At 38.2% G+C, this 19,410-nt stretch overlaps 1 protein-coding gene across 1 annotated transcript in view; it reads right to left on the reverse strand.

Moving 5' to 3' along the window:
• Positions 1-19,410, reverse strand: part of brinp1 (bone morphogenetic protein/retinoic acid inducible neural-specific 1) — a gene marked incomplete at both ends in the record, with an annotated part of 78,178 nt that overhangs the window by 31,208 nt on the left and 27,560 nt on the right. Inside the window, one exon of the mRNA XM_079235393.1 lies at positions 15,119-15,288. Coding sequence (XP_079091519.1) covers positions 15,119-15,288 — 170 coding nt within the window. The remainder of the gene's footprint in view (positions 1-15,118; positions 15,289-19,410) is intronic.

Below are 19,410 nucleotides of genomic sequence, written 5' to 3' on the forward strand. Positions count from 1 at the left end.
GCGCTGTATTGTCCCTCTCTCTCTCTCTCTCTCACACCAGCAAGCGGCGCTGCAGTAACGTTGGGTGCTGTATTTCTTAAAGGAACAGTACATACATTAAACAAGTAAAACCAACAGTGTAAACCACCATTCGGAGAGTTATTGTTTAACCTTGTATTTGTTTAAGGTTCTATTAACCTGGGTTACAATTGTGTGATCAGCATGTGTCTGTCGACGGTGTTGAAAAAAAGTCTCGGGAGTTCAAACCGCACTAACTGATTTTCTTGGCCACTTGGGGGCAGCGGAAAAAAGCTGTTGTCACATGATTGACATACTGTGTTGTTATCTTTCACTTTTTAGGTTGATATGGTGAATTTGTTAGCAGCATTACAATCCATTAAGAGTCTTGTTTCTTGCCACTTGGTCAATGTAAATCTAATATCAAATCCCATATTCGCTGTTTGTGCTGTCTGTCTCTTAAGTCACTAAATGTTTACGAGCTAGTTTTTGTTTGTCGGTCATTTAGTAATAATAATAATAATACATTGCATTTGTAATGCACTTTATATTTGAGCAATCTCAAAGTGCTACAGAACAGAATAAAACAAGAACATTTTAAAGATATATTTAAAAGCAAAGCCCATAAAAAATATTTTATGGGCTTTAGGGAGGGAGAGTTTATACTCAATTCTGTGTGGGATGGGGAGCCAGTGTAGTGATTTCAGAACAGGGGTGATGTGGTCGTATTTTCGGATTCTTAGCAGGATCTTGGTGGATTTAGTGCTGGTAGGTAGCGTACAGTGTTTTTTTTCATAGCTTTTCACTGAAAAGAAAACAGTAAAGCTGCAGGCCAAAAAACAACAACAATGAGCTGAAAGGCTCATATGTTCCGCCAAACTGAACTGTAGAGATAGGTGTTTATTTTCTGTGCACGTGCAACCCGCTTCAGATTAAAAAAAGTAATGTGATTCATGGTAAATACAAAAACATTGCATATAGCTGCTTTGACTTTGAACAAGAAATCCCAGAAACGGGAAAGAAAATAGAATGGATTACAAAGATAATTGTAGAAGTGAATAATAAATAATAATCTCACCTTAGACCTGTACTAATGTTCCTCAAATATATGTTTTAAGATTTGTCTAATAAATGACCATTACACTAATATGAGTACAGGCTTGGGTGCAGTTAGAGGGTGTTCCAAACAGATCCAAAGGAGGGGAGTGAGGCCTTTTCTGACACAGACGCTGAGTTTATACTTCTTTGCTTAATGCGAGCCATTGGGCTCTCAGTACATCAGCTGCACCATATTTACACAAACACCAACAATTGACCAGCTACTTGTACTTGAAACTAATTATTGAAATCTGCTAAAGACTTAATTGGGATCTTGAGAAAAGGCTTCACGTCTCAGGCTTCACCTGACAAAAACATCACTTTGATAGGTAAACAAAAATGACCAATGTGAGTAAGATGTCCACCTCCGATGGCCACAATAACTTGAGCATTCTACACTAGTGTGTGTGTGTATGTGTGTGTGTGTGTGTGTGTGTGTGTGTGTGTGTGTGTGTGTGTGTGTGTGTGTGTATGACTGACAGTGAGAAACCATTTTTCCTGTCGTTAATGTTGATATTGCACCAGATGGTGGGCTGACAAGCAAGAAATTAGACAGATGTATATCGTACCCTTGGCATCAGGCTGTTGGGGGGGATGCAAACTCATGGGGAGCCAAACTCATAGGAGAATGTTGCAATCTTAGTTTCAAGAATATATTCTACTAATTTTCATCATCCTCAGATACATAGTATTCACATCACAGTGCTGTCACATGATTGCTGTTTGTACTGTGTGATTTTATCACACTACATCTTTTAATCTTTGGGTGGTAAAGTGATACTAATAGTATATGACAGTAGTACTGTTGCATTGGAGTGTCATTCTTGTTGCAAAGTTTAGTGGCAATAATACATTCAATACGGAGTGCCATAGAAACATTTCTCAATATGAATGTAATATTAGAACCTATAAAAAATACTATATGTTAAAGTCTTTACACAGCTACTGCTCTTTAATGAAGTTTACTCGATGGAATATGCTTCCCTTTACACACACCCACTGAATTAATAAACTATAATGCTGTAAAGTTCAGCCTGTTTTCTTTCTATGAAACTTGTTAGCACAAACAGGCCTATATTAGTGCAATTTGACTTTAATAAAAGAACATATGTATTCCTGGTTCAAGAACAACTATTGGGAGCTATTTCTTGACAACTAGTTTATCGCATTTGACTGAACACATTCATGAATATATGCATTTTTCACTGGATCAACTAGTCAACACTTTCCACGTTCCCTTCTTTATTTATTTCCAGCCAAGCAATGGACTTTGAAATACACGGTATGGCCTTGCATAAAGTGAATGTGCAGATTGATTACAGAGCTAGACTTGCCTATCACACTCTAACATCTTGATGGCTGCTGACGGTGCTCTTTTTCCTCCATTTTTGTTGTGCTTATCGCCAAATGAATAACTTCCTTCCAGAGATAGTGTTGCATGATCTATGGGGACTCAGACAAGTGACTATATGTCCTCTGTCACCATTGGACATTTTCCCAGGTGGCAAAGCAGGCATACTCACAAACCACATTAGTCGTTGCACACAAATCACACACTCAAATGGATGTGCATAAACATGAGTGCAGCTTGCCACAGCCAGTTTACCATACAGTAATTTTTCTCCAAGAATTATTATTCCAAGTTGGGAGCAGACATCCCCAGCTTTATGGATTAGAGACTGACCCTTGTAATCTGAATGACTTTAGGAGGGCAGTATGCAGCGCTTGTTCGCCTCTCTCTTTTCATTCTCTCCAGCACACACCATAAGAGTGCTGTGCACCAGATTATGAAAATGGAGTATAACGCAATAAAAATACAAGGAGCAATCAAAGGACTGAAGTGGGCCGAGGGGGATTTAGAGGATTTGGATTATTAAGCAGAACATAACAGTGGAATCCCAGTGGGCCCAGACTGTATCACAGCCCACAGTCAGAAACCACGGTTCTGGAACATCCTCTCTAATTGTCATCTGTCATCAAGAAAATCATCTAAGCAAGTAAATAAGAGATGATGCACATGAGATCCTACAATTCTCCTGTTTCTATATTTTCTGTTGGAAACCAAATTCATTATTCCCCAAGTGCCAAATGTTGGAAAACTAAGTTTCTCCATTCTGGGATAACTTCTTTGTTTTTCAAAATGCAAAATTCACCCTAGTGACACACATGCAATACAGCTGCAGTGTATCAGCGGTGTGTAGGTTGAATGTGAGTTTTGGACATGTGTTTGTGTGTTGAGACTCAATTCCATCACTTATTCCTTTTTATATAAAAATGAATCATATATGAGCTTGTCTCTGTCAGCTACATATATCATCAGTAGCACTGTAGTAGAAGGACACAAGCTAGGTATTTAGCATATTATGCACTTCTCTCATTATACATATCCTATAATAAGAGTATAAATGTGTATCACTTCAAGTGATTCAAAGGGGCTCAGTTGATCCAGTCTCATTAGGAACCCCGAGCAAGAAACATACTGAATGCACCGCATGTATTTATCTTAAAAATTGATGCCAGGCCTGTCCATGTGTTTTAGCACACATCCTATTCTCTTGTATGGATGACCTTCACGATGCACCTGCCTTTAGTAAAACGGCAATTAAAATCTCATTCGAATCCTGGAGTTTGACTATTTATAGCTCCTTAAATGCAGAGTTTGGAACTTTCAACAGTCAACATGGGTGGCAAAGGCTGACTTGCTGTTGTTACACCAAGCAATGCAAATATTCTAACAGAGTAATTGCAAAATAGACTTACATTCATTTGGAACGCTTTTAATTATCAAGGATATTTGTAGGCCTCTCAAAACAAAAAAAGACAAATGTCAAAGGATATCATTGTGCCTAATTCAAATCTTCCCAAAAATGTCAAAATCACTACATGTTTCATGAAAGTCTTTTGCAAGTTGTTTTACATTTGCATATAGCTGTATACCATGTATGAATTTAAACATATAACACTGTTCTATAATGTGCTAATGTACAAACAAAAGGGTCTCCCTTTCTATAAACTAAAGTATTGTAGCACTGCGAGAACGGAGAAGGAGGAATTGTATGCGTTAGAAATCCACTTTTGGATCTGTATTGACTGGCTCAGTTGTGCAATAAAACCACTTTTCACCACGTTCATTAAAAATATCACAGCATATGGAGCTCTCATTATTTCTATAATTCCTGCAACTTGTGATGGGAGCAGTGTCTCCTCACTTCTGATTTTCAAACCATACTGAGAGGAGTATATTGCATCTCCCAGCAAGCAAACCTCACATTATACTGTGTCCCCAAGTTGCCTTTCAACTTGAAAGACCGAAGAGAATAAAAAGGTGGTTTGAAGCTATGTGAGATAAAGAAAACAATGGATGAAGGGAATACGATGTGTGAGTGGGACGGGGAAGAATACTGTAAGGTTGAACTGTCTTCATTACACATTGCCTCTGCTGAGCCCTCCTATAATACGCCCATCACCTGCCATACTCTTAATGACTTGCTATTTCTGGATACATAGAAATGAAGAGACGTTCTCCTCAGTAATTCTCAAAGCCTGATAGTAGAAGATCTCTGAGGACATTTTGTCTGCCTTGTTCATATCATATATATGGCTACAGTGTTACTGTAGGTCCCATTAGAGGGATACGGCAACAATATTTGAGGAACACATAGCTCATTGCTCTGATATTTCTATAGCCTTTCTTGTAATTTAGCATTCTTTGGAAAAGCCATTTCTTATTTAACGCCTTTGTTTTGAATGATACTGAGAAAATCCACAACTTTGGGGCATTTTGAATAACTGTAGTTACTCTCAAAAGCACAATTGAAGCAACACTGCATGTAATTCTGCTTGCTTGTGGCAAAATGAAAATTAGATGTAAACTGTTCCAAACCTGGCTACAGCAATCGACAAAAATCGGGGTCATGTTGTATAAATGTTACATTTCCCTTTCACATTTCACATGAGGCTCACTTGACTGGACTGTGAAACAAGAAATAGGATAGTATGGCTGTGGCAGCTGCACTACCAGCACCCACAGCACTGCAGCATCATCAGGAATACGCATATTGAGCGCTGGTGTAAATCAGAGTAACTGTATGGATAGGTGACCTTGCGAGGGATGCAGTAAGCACACTCCCCAGTAGGAATGCACACTTGCACACTTCATGCATGACTGAATATGCAGTTCACACGCCACATGCACACTCATGTGCAGCTGTGATAGCATGTAAGCCTGTATAAACAATTTCAAATCGTACTTCATCTTGCATATTTCCGCAGGAAGGCACTCACTTGTAATTTCTTTATTTTATTTTTTCCATTAAAACACCCTGCCCATCCCATTGTTCTCAGTGGGAAGGGACCTCTCTTTGTATTGACTATATTCCTTATGTTTATGTTTGAGAACCCTACTGATGTAAAGTGCAGGACCATGTCCGTTCTATGAAATGATTTATGTTTGCCCGCTAAAGATTTACTAAATGAAGGCACAAGGAAAAATTGGTACACTAGCGGGGAAATCATCAGAGATGTGCAGCCCAGTGGTTCGGGGTAGCTGGAAGAGAACTCATGTATTTGATGTATACAGATTTTAACACAAAGGGGAACTGAAGAGTGATTTATAAATCAGTAAGTAAGGATAATATGTTGAATGGGTTCTGGGATTTTTTTTCTAGTTAATAAAAGAGCTGCAATCTAGTCATAAATAAATTATGTGTTAATTACCTTTTGATAAAATGTATATTTGCTCTACTTTTTACTTTTATGTGCGGTTTAGGCACATTTTCTTATCCAAAAGAGGAACAAAAGCCTTTCTTTCAGACAATGTTTTTCTGGATAGGTGGGTCTCAGGTAAATAATAAGGCTAAAGTTCTGCTAAAGGCGCCAGCAGCACAATTGCGATATGTCTTGGTTTTGATTAACATTCACATGTAGCTATAACACCTCTTAAGTAGTGCAAAGGCTCAGTGAGACAGAACAGAATATCAAGGATGAAAGGTTTGATCATTTCAGCCAGCCACTATGCACGTAGTCTATTAGCCAACACATTTAGTGGCAAGCAATTGGACGTAGCCTACACAAAGGATATGCACACATAGAGAAAGCTATTCATTGCAGTTCAAAGCATATCTCGTGTTTGACATTTTGCCAATAACTGATTTTGATTACTAATGGGTTTTATTTAGCAATAAGAGCTCCTTAGGGACCAATTTTACATGTAGCACTCTATAAATGTGTTTTCAGTATTCAAACCATTGCAGCTTGCACAGCATGTGAAACCTGTAGGAGTCCAATAACAATCAAACAATTGTTTGTATTTCTCACTGATGAAAAGACGACTGAGTTTATAATGAGAACACTTGGCATTACTGCCTGCACAGATGTCTGATGTCATCAAAGACTGATTGTTTTATGTCCTGCTGGTTGCCCTGATGTTCACGTACTTTCCGGCTGCTTCATTAGTAGTCTGATAACGACACAGTAAATCAAATAATGCTTAACATTTTTTTCAAAGCATAAAGGTTTTGATATACTGCAGATACTTTTACATTTTCATTTAAAAGCGCAATGAGTATGATCCGATCATCAGTGATCTGCAATTAGTATCTTGGCAAACAATCGTGATCAGGGATCTCTATAAGTTATATTTGCTCCCCTTTTGTGCTGATCTGATCAATGATCCAAACCGTCATCCGATCCAATCCGCAATTTTAGCTTTGGTAGATGGACAGACATTCAGTTAGCAGAGCTGTAGCAACTTAAATTAAGCCTGCACGAGCCCCAGTGCTGGAGATCCGAACCCAGGGGAGCCGCCCAACTTCCCGCCAGATCAGCAAACTTTCTGTTGCAGCCGTTACCCAGTGCTGTGGTTTGCACTAGCTGAATGTGAGATGCTACAGCTAACTTCTAACTGAGGTTTTATCCATCTCCCGGAGCCACTGCTCACACCCTCCTCGCGCCAGAGTATTCTCCTGATGGAGGGGAGTAAGAAAGAAAGTTTTATTGTTTCTGCCACTTTCTAGATTGAATCTAATAAACAAGGACCTTGTATCTTCAACTTTATTGATAAGCCCTTGGGGCAGCTCTACTTCTTAGTCTTCCCCGACTGGGGGCAAACTGGTTGCTACCGTGACTCACTGTCACATCTTAAGGTACAAGCAAGTGGTATTACAGGACAGGTCGGGGTAGGGTTAGCATTTTTATTTGACTGGATATCTCTGCAAGACAAGCAAGGCTGCATAAAAGAGCCATTTGACCCAAAGTTCTGACTTTATCTACCCTTACCCTACTCCACTCCCCCAAGCACCATCACAACTCAGCTATTGCTCCATCCAACTAGAACATAAGCCATGCTTAATATGAATCAACAATCACTCATGACTGCAGTGTAATGTTATCACTGTTGCGGCAGCAAATAGCCCATGAGTCACATCGTCATTATAAGCCCATCAATTGCAGGCCCGGTAGCACAGAGCCCTCTCCGTCTCATTCATTTAGGAGTCAGGCATGTTTTTTTTTTCTAAATGTGAATTTCATGTATGGTAATTTGCCAAATTCTACAAGCAAACGCAATGCTACATTTTCTCATAGGATCCTAACACATGTTTTTGTTTTGGTTCTAGGACAACTGCTATATATCATAGGAAACAGTTATGTGATATCAGGCGACGAGCCAAATAAAAGTTGGCGGCAAACCATTTGCAAAAAATGGTTAAGGTGTCAGTGTACTGTAAAACTACTATTCAAAGGTTTTTATGTCTCTATTAGCTAGTGAGTGCTCCCTGGGTAACAAGGCTTTAATCAACGAGGTTTTCTGACCACTTGGTATTAAAGTCCCCTCTTTGTATTCTGTACCTCCTTGCAGACAGTGCACCAAAAATCATACATAGCACTTGACAGGTAGGTATTATGTGTAAGACTCTATGAGAAGCCATTGGTTTTTACAGGTGTATTTCCTAATGAAATTTGGTCGACAACTAATTTGATACGGTATTTTTTTATCCGTTACATTTTAAGTTTTCATATGAAGCTGTGAAGGTGGTTTCTGTATTGTACTGCTAGTTGTTGTCTGTTAGAAGTAAGACAGTATCACTAAAAACACAGAGCTTGCTGGATCATGAATTGTATTATATCTATAGTTCAAAATGTTTTATTTTAAAGCTAAAACAGTTCATATTAATAATAGTAATCATTCTTAATATATGACACAGATTATGGAATCTATTCACTTATGTTTGCCTCAGGTTGATCATTATCTTTGCTGGAAATCTATCTTTGATGAAGAGAACATACAAATTGCATTTCATAATACTGGCTTGTTTTAACATGTGTCTTCTTTAACCACTTGTCTTCTGTATCATTATTATCATTATTATTATATTTATATTATTGTTATTCATACTATTACATGTACAACTACAGTAAATGTACTGAATGTAATACTCAAACTTGAATTAAAACATGTTAATTCTTCAGAATAACATGAAGCTATTCTAAAATGTTTAATGAACATTGTTGTCTGTGTTAACTCTATGTATGCTAAATGCTACAAATCAAATGAATGAGCACAGCTGCTAATCATGAGGCCAAAGTTACACTTGCTTCACAAAATATTTCAGTGAATAAAGTGGCGCTGACTTTCAACATCTAAATGTATAAAACATGTCTGCTGTATTGACACGTGTTTTCCATCCTGATTGTAGGTTTGCACTCCAAAGCAGGTCTCACATCCATACTGAATCAATATTGGAGGAGCAAAGCCCTTGTTCTCTGTGTTTATAGATCCATGCCTTTTGCTGGACTTTGCCTCCTCTGCACATTCTGATCACTGTCTGTCTGCTGGAGACGTGACTGGAGAACTGCAATTTATGCTGCCATTATTTATAGTTGACAGATATGCGAATGCCTGCTATGATTTGTGGTGATGTATATCTGACAATTATGCACATTTTTAAGTACTCAAAATGAAATCAAATTTAAGATATCTAATACATCCGCAAAACGTGGTGCACATGATCTGCCGCTACTCTTTATTCTATCAACTCTCATTTCATCAATATTTTACGTTATTCTGAAGACATAATGATTACAAAGTATGTATATGAATGTAGTGGCTGTAATTTGAAGGTTGTGATATTTATATATTTTAAATGCTGCAAAATGTCATCACAATTACATGCGTACATTGAAATCATTTAACACAACTAGCACCAACTTTGCCAAAAACATTCTTTTTTGTACAGCAAAATTGTCACATTTCGCCATGCACATGTCTCTCAAGTTTTAGGCAATGCAAAGTATAGTAGAGAGGATCGGCTAGAGTTTTCTTTCGAGAGAAGGGCCCTGGACTCTAATCCCAGCGTATTACAAAACTGTCTGCTGCTTTTAAATGAGATGAGAAGAGTTAATGTGATTGGCCATTACTGAAGGTTGCGGCAACTCTATTCTCGGATAATTTATTCCTGAACAATGTTTTTATCCCTATTTCACCCTTTCCCTCATTTTCCACATTAGTATTCTGCCTGTAGTCACCAAAGTATGTTTGCACCCTTATATACAAGGATATATTGTATCCTGGCGCTACAGTGGCTCACTATCACCTCTCGATGTACAAGTTATATTAAAGGACAGGCCGGGTTGGGGCTAGCTAGTTAGGATTCTCTGTAACGCAATCAAGGCCACATTAAAGAACCATCGGCCCCAAGGCTATGCCTTTTTCAAGGCCTTACCCCACCCCAAGCACCATCACAACTCAACTATTGCCCAAGCCAACCTGCACACACATCATCTGCATTTAATTTGAATACAATACTGCATCGACAATCATTCATAAATGCAATTTATGTTTATGACTGTCCTAAAGAAAGGGCTACAGACAACTTTGACATAACGTCAAAACTGTAACGTCTTCACATTCTCTTGATAATGCTCAGTTAAAATAAGACAAAGTCTATAATGATGTATTCTTAATCCCACTCGTACCAAGATATTTTAAGTCAAGTTAATTTTATGTATAAGACAACATCTCATCCTCCCCTCTAAAAATGTAAGAAACCATAGGAAGAAACCAAGCTAACTACTACTGTACACCTACTTTATGCCATATGTGTACACAGCCATGTTTGTTTTGCTTGATCGAGCAACCCCATTAGATTGCTATTTATTCCTGTTAGAAGAGTAAGAGACATTAATTGTGAGTTTTAAACAAGTCATTACTAATTCTCAGAGGATGCTATACCCGATACGTGAAAGCTATCTGGCGTGCCTGCATTCTCATTCACTAAGTAAAAAATGGACTCAATCACCAATCCATTCCCAGACAGTTTTCCAAACTCAGACAAAGCCTTACCTCTTGACATGTGCTTCAGGTTCATCGGCCCTGATCAGCAGACATGCAGTCCACTCAGCTTTGCAGTAACCTTGTGTGTGTGTGTGTGTGTGTGTGTGTGCGTGTGTGTGTTGTATGGATACACTCTCCTCTCAACACCTCCTGCCTTCCTTTCCTCAGAAACTGACTCAGCAACCACTGTCAGGTCTGCTTAATTTTTTCATGGTCGACTTCCTGCTACTTGAAGTCTCATCTGCCAGAGCCCCTTAATCCACTTGTCACTCACAACAACTAAAAGCTAGGAAGGTGCTCCTTGAATGAAGATGGGGAGGGAGAGCATTGGTGGGTGTATCAGAGACTTGGATTGGAGGTTTTTGTGAGGCCATGTGGACATGCACAGGTTCATGGCAGAAGCTGTGGGAGTTTCAAACTTATGGAAAATGTCAACACTATTCAAAAACTATACCAAGAGGAAGCCTTCCAAATCACATCCTTCCAAATAAATCAAATGCATCATCCTACCATATTAGCAACAAGTTGTATAACACTAAACAGGTAAAAAACATGTAGTAATGAAAAAAAGCAAAAGCTCTACCTTATACTTCTCTTTCTCATACTTTTTAACAGTTGTGCAAATCGCTGTCACAGTAACACGTTCCCCTTCTCATTGCTATCAAATGCACTTAAAACATTTGAGCTCAATCAATGTTTTTCCTCTCGCTGTAATTTAAAATGCATTTTGTAAATGCTACTTTGCGAGACCCACTGGCAATAAGGGCACCAGGAGTGCATCTGTTTCCCTGGATGAAGACATGGAATGAGGAATGGCAGAATGGGCAGTCCTAAGGATATTTGGTGATGTAGAGAGAAGAGAGAAGTTTAAATTAGTTTTCATGGATCATTGTAGTGCTCCAGGAAGCCTGCACCCCTGCTGATGTGCACTGCAAAAGAAGTAGCAGTTTGGGTGGAATAACTACGCAGTTTGGATGGTTATTGTGGAACAGTATTGTGCATGATTTCCAATTCGTGAAACTTATAGAATTTCAGATTTCCCCAGTAAAGCTGAATTCAATCGAATTGAAAATAAATAGTCACAAAGACAGACGGAATGCTTCAAACCATTGACATTTAGCTAAGCTGATACTGGCATTATTGCACATTTAAATGGTATTTTGAAGCTAATGCTAACAATGTAAAATGTTTGAAAAATACCAACGTTCTTGTCCTGCACCATATCCATTATTTAAAACTCCCAGTCCTGAGTCCGGAGATGTGTCAAATTACAAAATGTCAAATATCAAAACAAAAAAAGTCAATGAGCCCCAACTTTTCTGTCACATTACTTTCAGAATACTGGACACCAATTGATGGCCGACATTGTAAAATCTCTGTCTGAAGTAAGGCTCAAGTAGTACAGTTTAAATGATCTTTCTTTACTGAGATATTTACAACACAGGAGGTGATGCACTGTTATTGGGATATTTACAGGAGGTGATGCACTGCTGCAGGATGTAAGTCTTTACAATCCTGTGGCGTTCCAATTTATCTGTGGTGCAGCCTATTTTGCTCCTGCAATCTGCTTTCTGATAGGAATTGTGTGATTGGAGAAGCAGAGAAGAAAACCACTAAATAAACATGCTCACCAGGGCTTGAAATCAACATCAGCTAACTCACTCAGTCTAGGTGAAATCTGAATGTGGCAGGTAGCACAATTCTACCTGGAGCATTGTTTGCTGGGTTTCTCTGCTTCACTGAGGCTTCCGCTGTGTTCTTTAATGTATTTTCTCCCACAAAATATTTTTTACTGCACCACTGACTTATTCTCCATTTCTGAGTTTTATGTTTGTGATTGTTAAGGTATAATGAAATGTATAAAGTGGTATGTTTTCAACGGTTTCATTGTAGGTGTGTTGTATTATATTTTAATTGTTTGCTTCTAAGTTACCATACTTGGGTAGAACAATACCAGAAATAGACAGATACTTTTCAGAGTCAGTAATCAACATTTGCTTCCTCTGGGTTATCTGGGTTCCTACAGCTATACTGGAAGCATAATAGAAGCAAACAGTCCCTGCTGCTGAGCTGCTGACTTGTTAATCAAGTTGACATCTTCACACAACAAAACATCCCAGAAGCAGAGCTGCACACCAAGGTTCACTCCAACTTTTATTCCGGCACATGTATTGCCTCGCAAACTAGGTTCATACAAGCAAGGTCATAGCAGACAGGAAATGTTGTCCTGGCCAGTATTATTTATTTGTCATATAGGTACACACATGGAATCGTAATGTGTATCCCTGCCAGTTTGGTAAAGGAGTGATTCACATTCAGGAGATATGTGGGGCCTTGGTTGTTGTGGCCATGCCTTGTTTTAGTACTTTGTTTTTCTTGCAATAATATAATAATATAATATAATATCTCAAATGCTTTTATTTTAGCAAGCATTTGACGAAATGTATGGTAGATATAACAAATAATTAATTACATTCCCGACATTATGAGAGTGGCTGTATTAATCAGCTGACAGCTAGAATTTTGTGTGTTTACATGCCATTTAATAATGCGATAACAAGGGCAAGTCCAGTTGGAAGAAGGTAGAATGTAAAGCCCTGTTTTAAATGATATGATTTTTATTATGAATAATTAATCAATATATATATATATATATATATATATATATATACATATACATATATATATATATATATGTATATATATGTATATATATACATATATATATGTATATGTATATATATATATATATACATATATATATATATATATATATATATATATATATGTATATATATATGTATATATACATACATATATATATACATACAAATACATGCAAATACAGAACTGAATCCAAAACCACTCTCTATATTCCATCCATCCATTATCCGAACCGTTTGTCCTGTTTAGGTTACACACTGGACAAGTCGCCAGTCTATCGCATATATATACATATATATATATATGTATATATATATATATGTATATATACATACATATATATATATACATACATATATGTATATATATATATATGTATGTATATATATACATGTATATATATATATATATATATGTATATATATATACATGTATATATATACATATATATATATATACCGTTATATATATATATATATATATATATACATACATATATGTATATATATATATGTATGTATATATATATGTATATATATATATATATATATATATATATATACATATATATATATATGCGATAGACTGGCGACTTGTCCAGTGTGTAACCTAAACAGGACAAACGGTTCGGATAATGGATGGATGGAATATAGAGAGTGGTTTTGGATTCAGTTCTGTATTTGCATGAGTTTTGAAGCTAAACCATATTCCACGCTGATACCACCTCCCTCATCACCTGAGACAATAATTAACATTTGGCTAATTACTGTAACATGGTCACAAGAGAGGGGTATTCCAACACTGTGACCTGTGTGGCTTTACTTGATGTTATTTATACTGTACAATTACTTTCCCTGGCCCCCTCACCTCGATGTCCCTGGATGAATGAGCATGTGAATGACCACAACTGGCAAGCAGTCGCAGGCAGCAGACTCACACAGCCTTTCTTTTTTTCTCCAAGTCGTCTGACAGCCAGAACAGAAAGAGGAGGGAAAAAAACAGCTAGAAGGATTTGTTTAAATGCCTAAATATATGTGCCGGTTGTCTATGTTCACGGTATACTTATTTCAAGAAACTTCAATTGGCAATTATTTTTAAATCGGCGCTCATATGACCTGGCATGTGATGAATACACACACATACAGGAAGGATGTGATTAGAATCACAGAGACTGCCATTCAGTATGTAAATCAATGTATTGCAATCCATCTGCTCATATCCTACGGCCTGTGGAAGCATCGGTTTCTTTTCATCCCACCTACTCCTCTATTCGAGCACTTTTGTGAAATGATTTAACAACTAGCTCATCTGTGCAATGCTACATCACAACGTATGCTAATGTGATTCATAGGGATGTACTTTTCTAGGTGTTACTGTTTTGCAGTTTCATTTATTTGTTCAATATAGTCCGCCATCTGTCTCTGGAGGAAGGGAAAGTGAGACGTGTATCTGACTCTGAGTGGTTTGGGTACACTGTTTTTTGTTTTTCAGAAAAGAAAGCTCTTTCTACTATTTGTTATCTCTCATTAGTAAAAGTGGAAGTCGCTCTATACCGTAGCAAGAAATCTTTATGAGGAATGTTCGGCATACAAGAGAGCACTTTGAGACAAGTGACCACAGTTTACGAGATGCAATGTGAAAGTGTTCTCTCCGTGCCTGTAACCTTATTACAAAGGGGGTAGCGCAGAAAATACAATACTTTTTGTAAGACTTATTTTGTACACAGTTTGTGTTGGAGACCACTCCGGAAAATCGACTGCATTGTTTTGTCTAATATGAAATAGCAAAGAATACAGAAAAAAGTAATCTATGATAATGATACATATTATTGTCTCAAAAAAAAACATTCATGTATTTATTTATTCTGACATCCAGTTGTCATATAATTGACTCAATACAATTTTCAATGTGAATACCCTGCATATTGCAAGAAATATAATTTCCCAGGTTATGCATCTGTGTTTCATTGTACAAAATGACTCAGTAAATGTGTTTGTATATGCGTGTACATGTTCCATACGCACTGACCTTGATGGCATTGGTGGAAATTTGGATCTCATGCAGCTTCCTCATCGTGCCGTCACGGTCAATGAAGTAGGATGAGGCCAGCTGATGAAGGGCTTCCACGTTCTGAGTAGCGTTGACAAGCTTCCTGTCCAGCTTGTTTTTGGCCAGGTACATAGTCAGTGCCTCCTCTCCTATAGGTAGCACAAGGACATGGAAATATGATTAGGATTATACATACTTACTGCCTTGGAAGTGCCGGAGAAAAATAAAGTATATACGGTCTCAATTGAAGACATGATCTTGATTTAAGGTGCAGTGAATAAATAACCTGAGTGTACTGTAGATATCTGTGAATTGTCCGTTATCTCAGCAGCCAATGGAGCTCTCAACAGGAGGGATAAGTCAGAGGTCTGAATATCAAGGCAAGCAGTTTTAGCTTGAGAAACCAGATGCCCCAGTTTTCCAGGAACAGTGTCTGTATTCACTGCTTCATCCCCAGCTGGCACCTTCCCCAGAAATGTCCCCGGATTTACCCCTTTTGGGATGGCATTATTTCCAGGAGAGGTCTAGTGATATAGAATTTTTACCTCAACACCACAGGAATGTTATCCCGTGGAGAACAAATAGATCACATCCGGTATTTTCTTTTTTTTCAGCTACCCCAGGCAGGGGAATGCCAAATTGAATATGAAAACAGAAATACAAAATAACATTGCCGATTGCAGATATTTAATTAGTGCAGAGAATGTTTGCAAAATCTGAGTGCGGGAGGCTAGTGTGGATCCACTTGAGGAGGATTGTACCTGTTTTTATGTCCTGCGGCATTTTGTGGCATGTTATCACAGTCCAACTGTTTTTTTCTCCTCTGTCTACTGGATGATAAAGAAATTACCCGTGCATGGTTTAATTAAATTACTGACCCTGTCTGGTGATACTAACACTGCCCAGAGAGGTGTGAGAAAAACATTGTATTTTCTTTTTCCCACTGTTTTTCTACTGACGCTTCTATTCTTTCCAACGATGCTTTTAAACCACAGACGAATATTCCACATAGCAAAGCTGTTGTCTCTTTAATCAACAACCATCTGTTTGGTGTCTTGCTGGCATAACTATCTACCAGATTTAAGCCACTGAATGAGCCATGATTGTTGATGTTGCTGTGGTTTCTGAGATAATTCGCTGTAGATTTGGGTAAGGTGTAATGCGTACTCAGGTAAAGAGGTAGTGCTCCCACCTCTAGTGTAAAGTGATATTACAAATCCTCTCCCCTGTCATAAGGTCACATCTACTGTGAATGCACACACAAAATCAGCATGTCTCTAATCTTGCTCTATAAATTCAGTACTATGCCCAGCATTAATATTTGAGGGGTGAGAAATGAAAGCACATAACACGCACCCTCACTCTATTTGTGCACAGTATGTACTGTATGTCAAGTTTGAATGTCCACAGGAAAACAGTGTGGGGGAGATTGTATTAGAGTGAACCACTGACCTTTCTGTAAGTGTCTACCACAAAAGAACACTTGAATCAGTAAAAAGACCAAATATTTACAGAGCACCAGACAACCTCCCTGATTTACATGTCGTGTGTTTGTTTGTTGACACGTTATGAAGGGTTGAGCTGCTCATTCTCTACACATCACATTGTTCACATCTCGCATTCCTACAAGCAGAAACTGACGCATGTAAAGCAAACAGGCAAACACCAATTTTCTCCCGCGAGCTCATACAAACTTGCCTTTGAAGATTACTGTTCAAATGGCAAACCATATGCCTGGAACTCATTCAAGAGCATGTCATATATGTTTAGGTTTCTAGTGCTGTGAATGGTTATTTGGCCCCCAGCGTTGCATTGGAATTGGTCACTTAACTTGTGGTGACCGTGACTAGGGGTGGGTGGCAGTCGGGGCCAATGTCTCATGCCTGGTTAGAGTACAAGCACTGAGGGGACGAGTCCCCATCCGCTGATGGTACCATGCTCTCTCTCCCTCGGGGGTTGGCAAAGTTACTTACACACACTTTACTACTGCACAAGAATAACAGTCCTACATTAAGCCCTTGATCTGCCCCCTTTTTTAAACTCTCCATTGAGACGTAGTGGGTATTAAGGAGGTCCTCTGTACATAAATACTAAGTGGTTATTGCTGCTGGTCAGGCAAAAACCATAACCTCCGTGGCTTTAAAAAAAATCATCTGCGTGCACCTTTCTGAGAGTAATACATTGCGTTACATTATTACGGGGCGCCTTGCTGGCACTCTGCCAGAATGAATCAGCTCACGCAGAGAGTCAGTGTTTAAAGCGGAGAGGTATTTAAAAACAATGAACTGTTTCCCCTAAAAGGAGGATGTGTGAAAAGGCATCTCCTACGCATGCACTTCTTATCTTCTCCTTTGTAGTGTGCGTGTGCAGGTGGATGTCAAGGAGGGTTAGGAGTGCAAGTAGGGTTTTAAAGTAATGGAATGGCTGGGAGTACTCAATTTGGTGTTAATGGTACATGTGTGGGTCACTTTATGGACAATGTTAAACTACGCTGTTTCCTTCTGTGCAGGGGAAAGACGCTAATTGATTTGTTGTTGTTGTTTTTTCAAAATACCTTTAGAAGCCACAGATTCATAGCATAATTAGAGATCCAATTGAATGTGTTACAACATATCCTGCTTTATTATTTTATGCAGCTAGACTGTATGTTTTAAATATGAAAAATGTGTATTTTAGAACAGACCCAGCAGAGAGCAGTAAAACCCAAGGAGGGCAATGCATAGAAACTATAAACAAAGAGCAAACATATGATAAACATCACAGATAAATAGCCACTGATTGTTGTAATAATATATATATTTGAACACAGGTGGATATACTTTCTCAAATGAACATAATAACTGCATACAAACATTCAAATTTGTAGAGAAATGATCATCACCAATGTTCTACTCAACTATAACTAGATTGTCCCTGCTTTATGCAAGAGATATTCTAAAAGCGTTGCTGTTGCTTTGAGATAGCCACGCTCTCAATGCCCAATTGTGCTCGGTGCTTTTCATGTTGGCAGCAGAACAACAGCAACTACTAAAGTTCTGTGGCAAAGAGGTATCACTGACAGCTTACACAGGCCAGTCTTCCACCGCAACCCAAAGCACAGCCAGTGTTCTGCATGAACCCCAGCCTCAGGCTTCAGTGACCACAGAGCATTTCAATAAACTACTTCTTTCTCTTTAGTGCTAAACGCATAAGACTGTTGTAGGGAAAAGGTCTTCGATCCAGCCATAAAGAATGTGTATTCACTACAGAGGACGAGGGCTAATCAGTCCTCACAGCTAGGACAGTCCCTCCTCCATGGGAAATCTCAATCTAATCGGTTAGTTGTGGTTCAGTCTGCCTGACCTAAAGGCGCTAAATTATGAATTCAGAGCATATCTTGTGCCTAGACAAGGCTCTCAACATGGAGACGGCTGAGCTGGCGGATAGCAGCTAACAGCGCTAACAGCGCAATTAAAGGCAACAGTGCTGACAGAGCTAACAGTGTCAACCAGAGGATGGGTACTGTGCTTCAAGGCAATTGATTGGGACAGCGTTATCAGCTGTCACATACATATATATATATATATATATATATATATATATATATATATATATATATATATATATATATATGTATATATATATATATATATATATATATATGTATATATATATATATATATATATATATATATATATATATATATATATATACGACAATGGCCTTTTCAAAATAGTTGTAGTGGATTAAATAGCTTATTTTTCTTCCTACACTTTCATGCACATTTGCATCTCCTCTCTCTCTCTCTCTCTCTCTCTCTCTCTCTCTCTCTCTCTCTCCCTCTCAACCCAAATGCTCTGGCCGCTCTGTAAAAATACCAACAGGAGTCACAGTGAAAGAACAGCAGTCTCACTTCAAGTGTAAAACTGTAAAAATGTCAAACATATGAAGGAGAGAGGATGACAGATGTGGTGAAATAGGTCTTTCAAACTTTAGCAAAAATGCAAATATGCCCTTCACACTTTTTTTTTCTATGCAGTACCTCCCTCTAGTATTTATAGACAGCAGAGCTTTGAGTTTTCCATGCACAGCGTGAACCCAGGATGCAGTGAGTTTATATGTTGCACTTCAGAAAACACATCCCTTAATGCCCAAAGACACCACATATGCCAGAGACCTGACTATGAGGTAGTTAAAATGCTCAGACGGCAGAAAGGCAGCAGGCAATTTATAATTATTTCGTCAAACATCTTCAGCAGACGCTGTCAGTCAGTAATGTCAAGAGAAAGTA

The sequence above is a fragment of the Taurulus bubalis genome, assembly GCF_910589615.1.
Source record: "Taurulus bubalis genome assembly, chromosome: 19".
NCBI classification, from domain to species: domain Eukaryota; kingdom Metazoa; phylum Chordata; class Actinopteri; order Perciformes; family Cottidae; genus Taurulus; species Taurulus bubalis.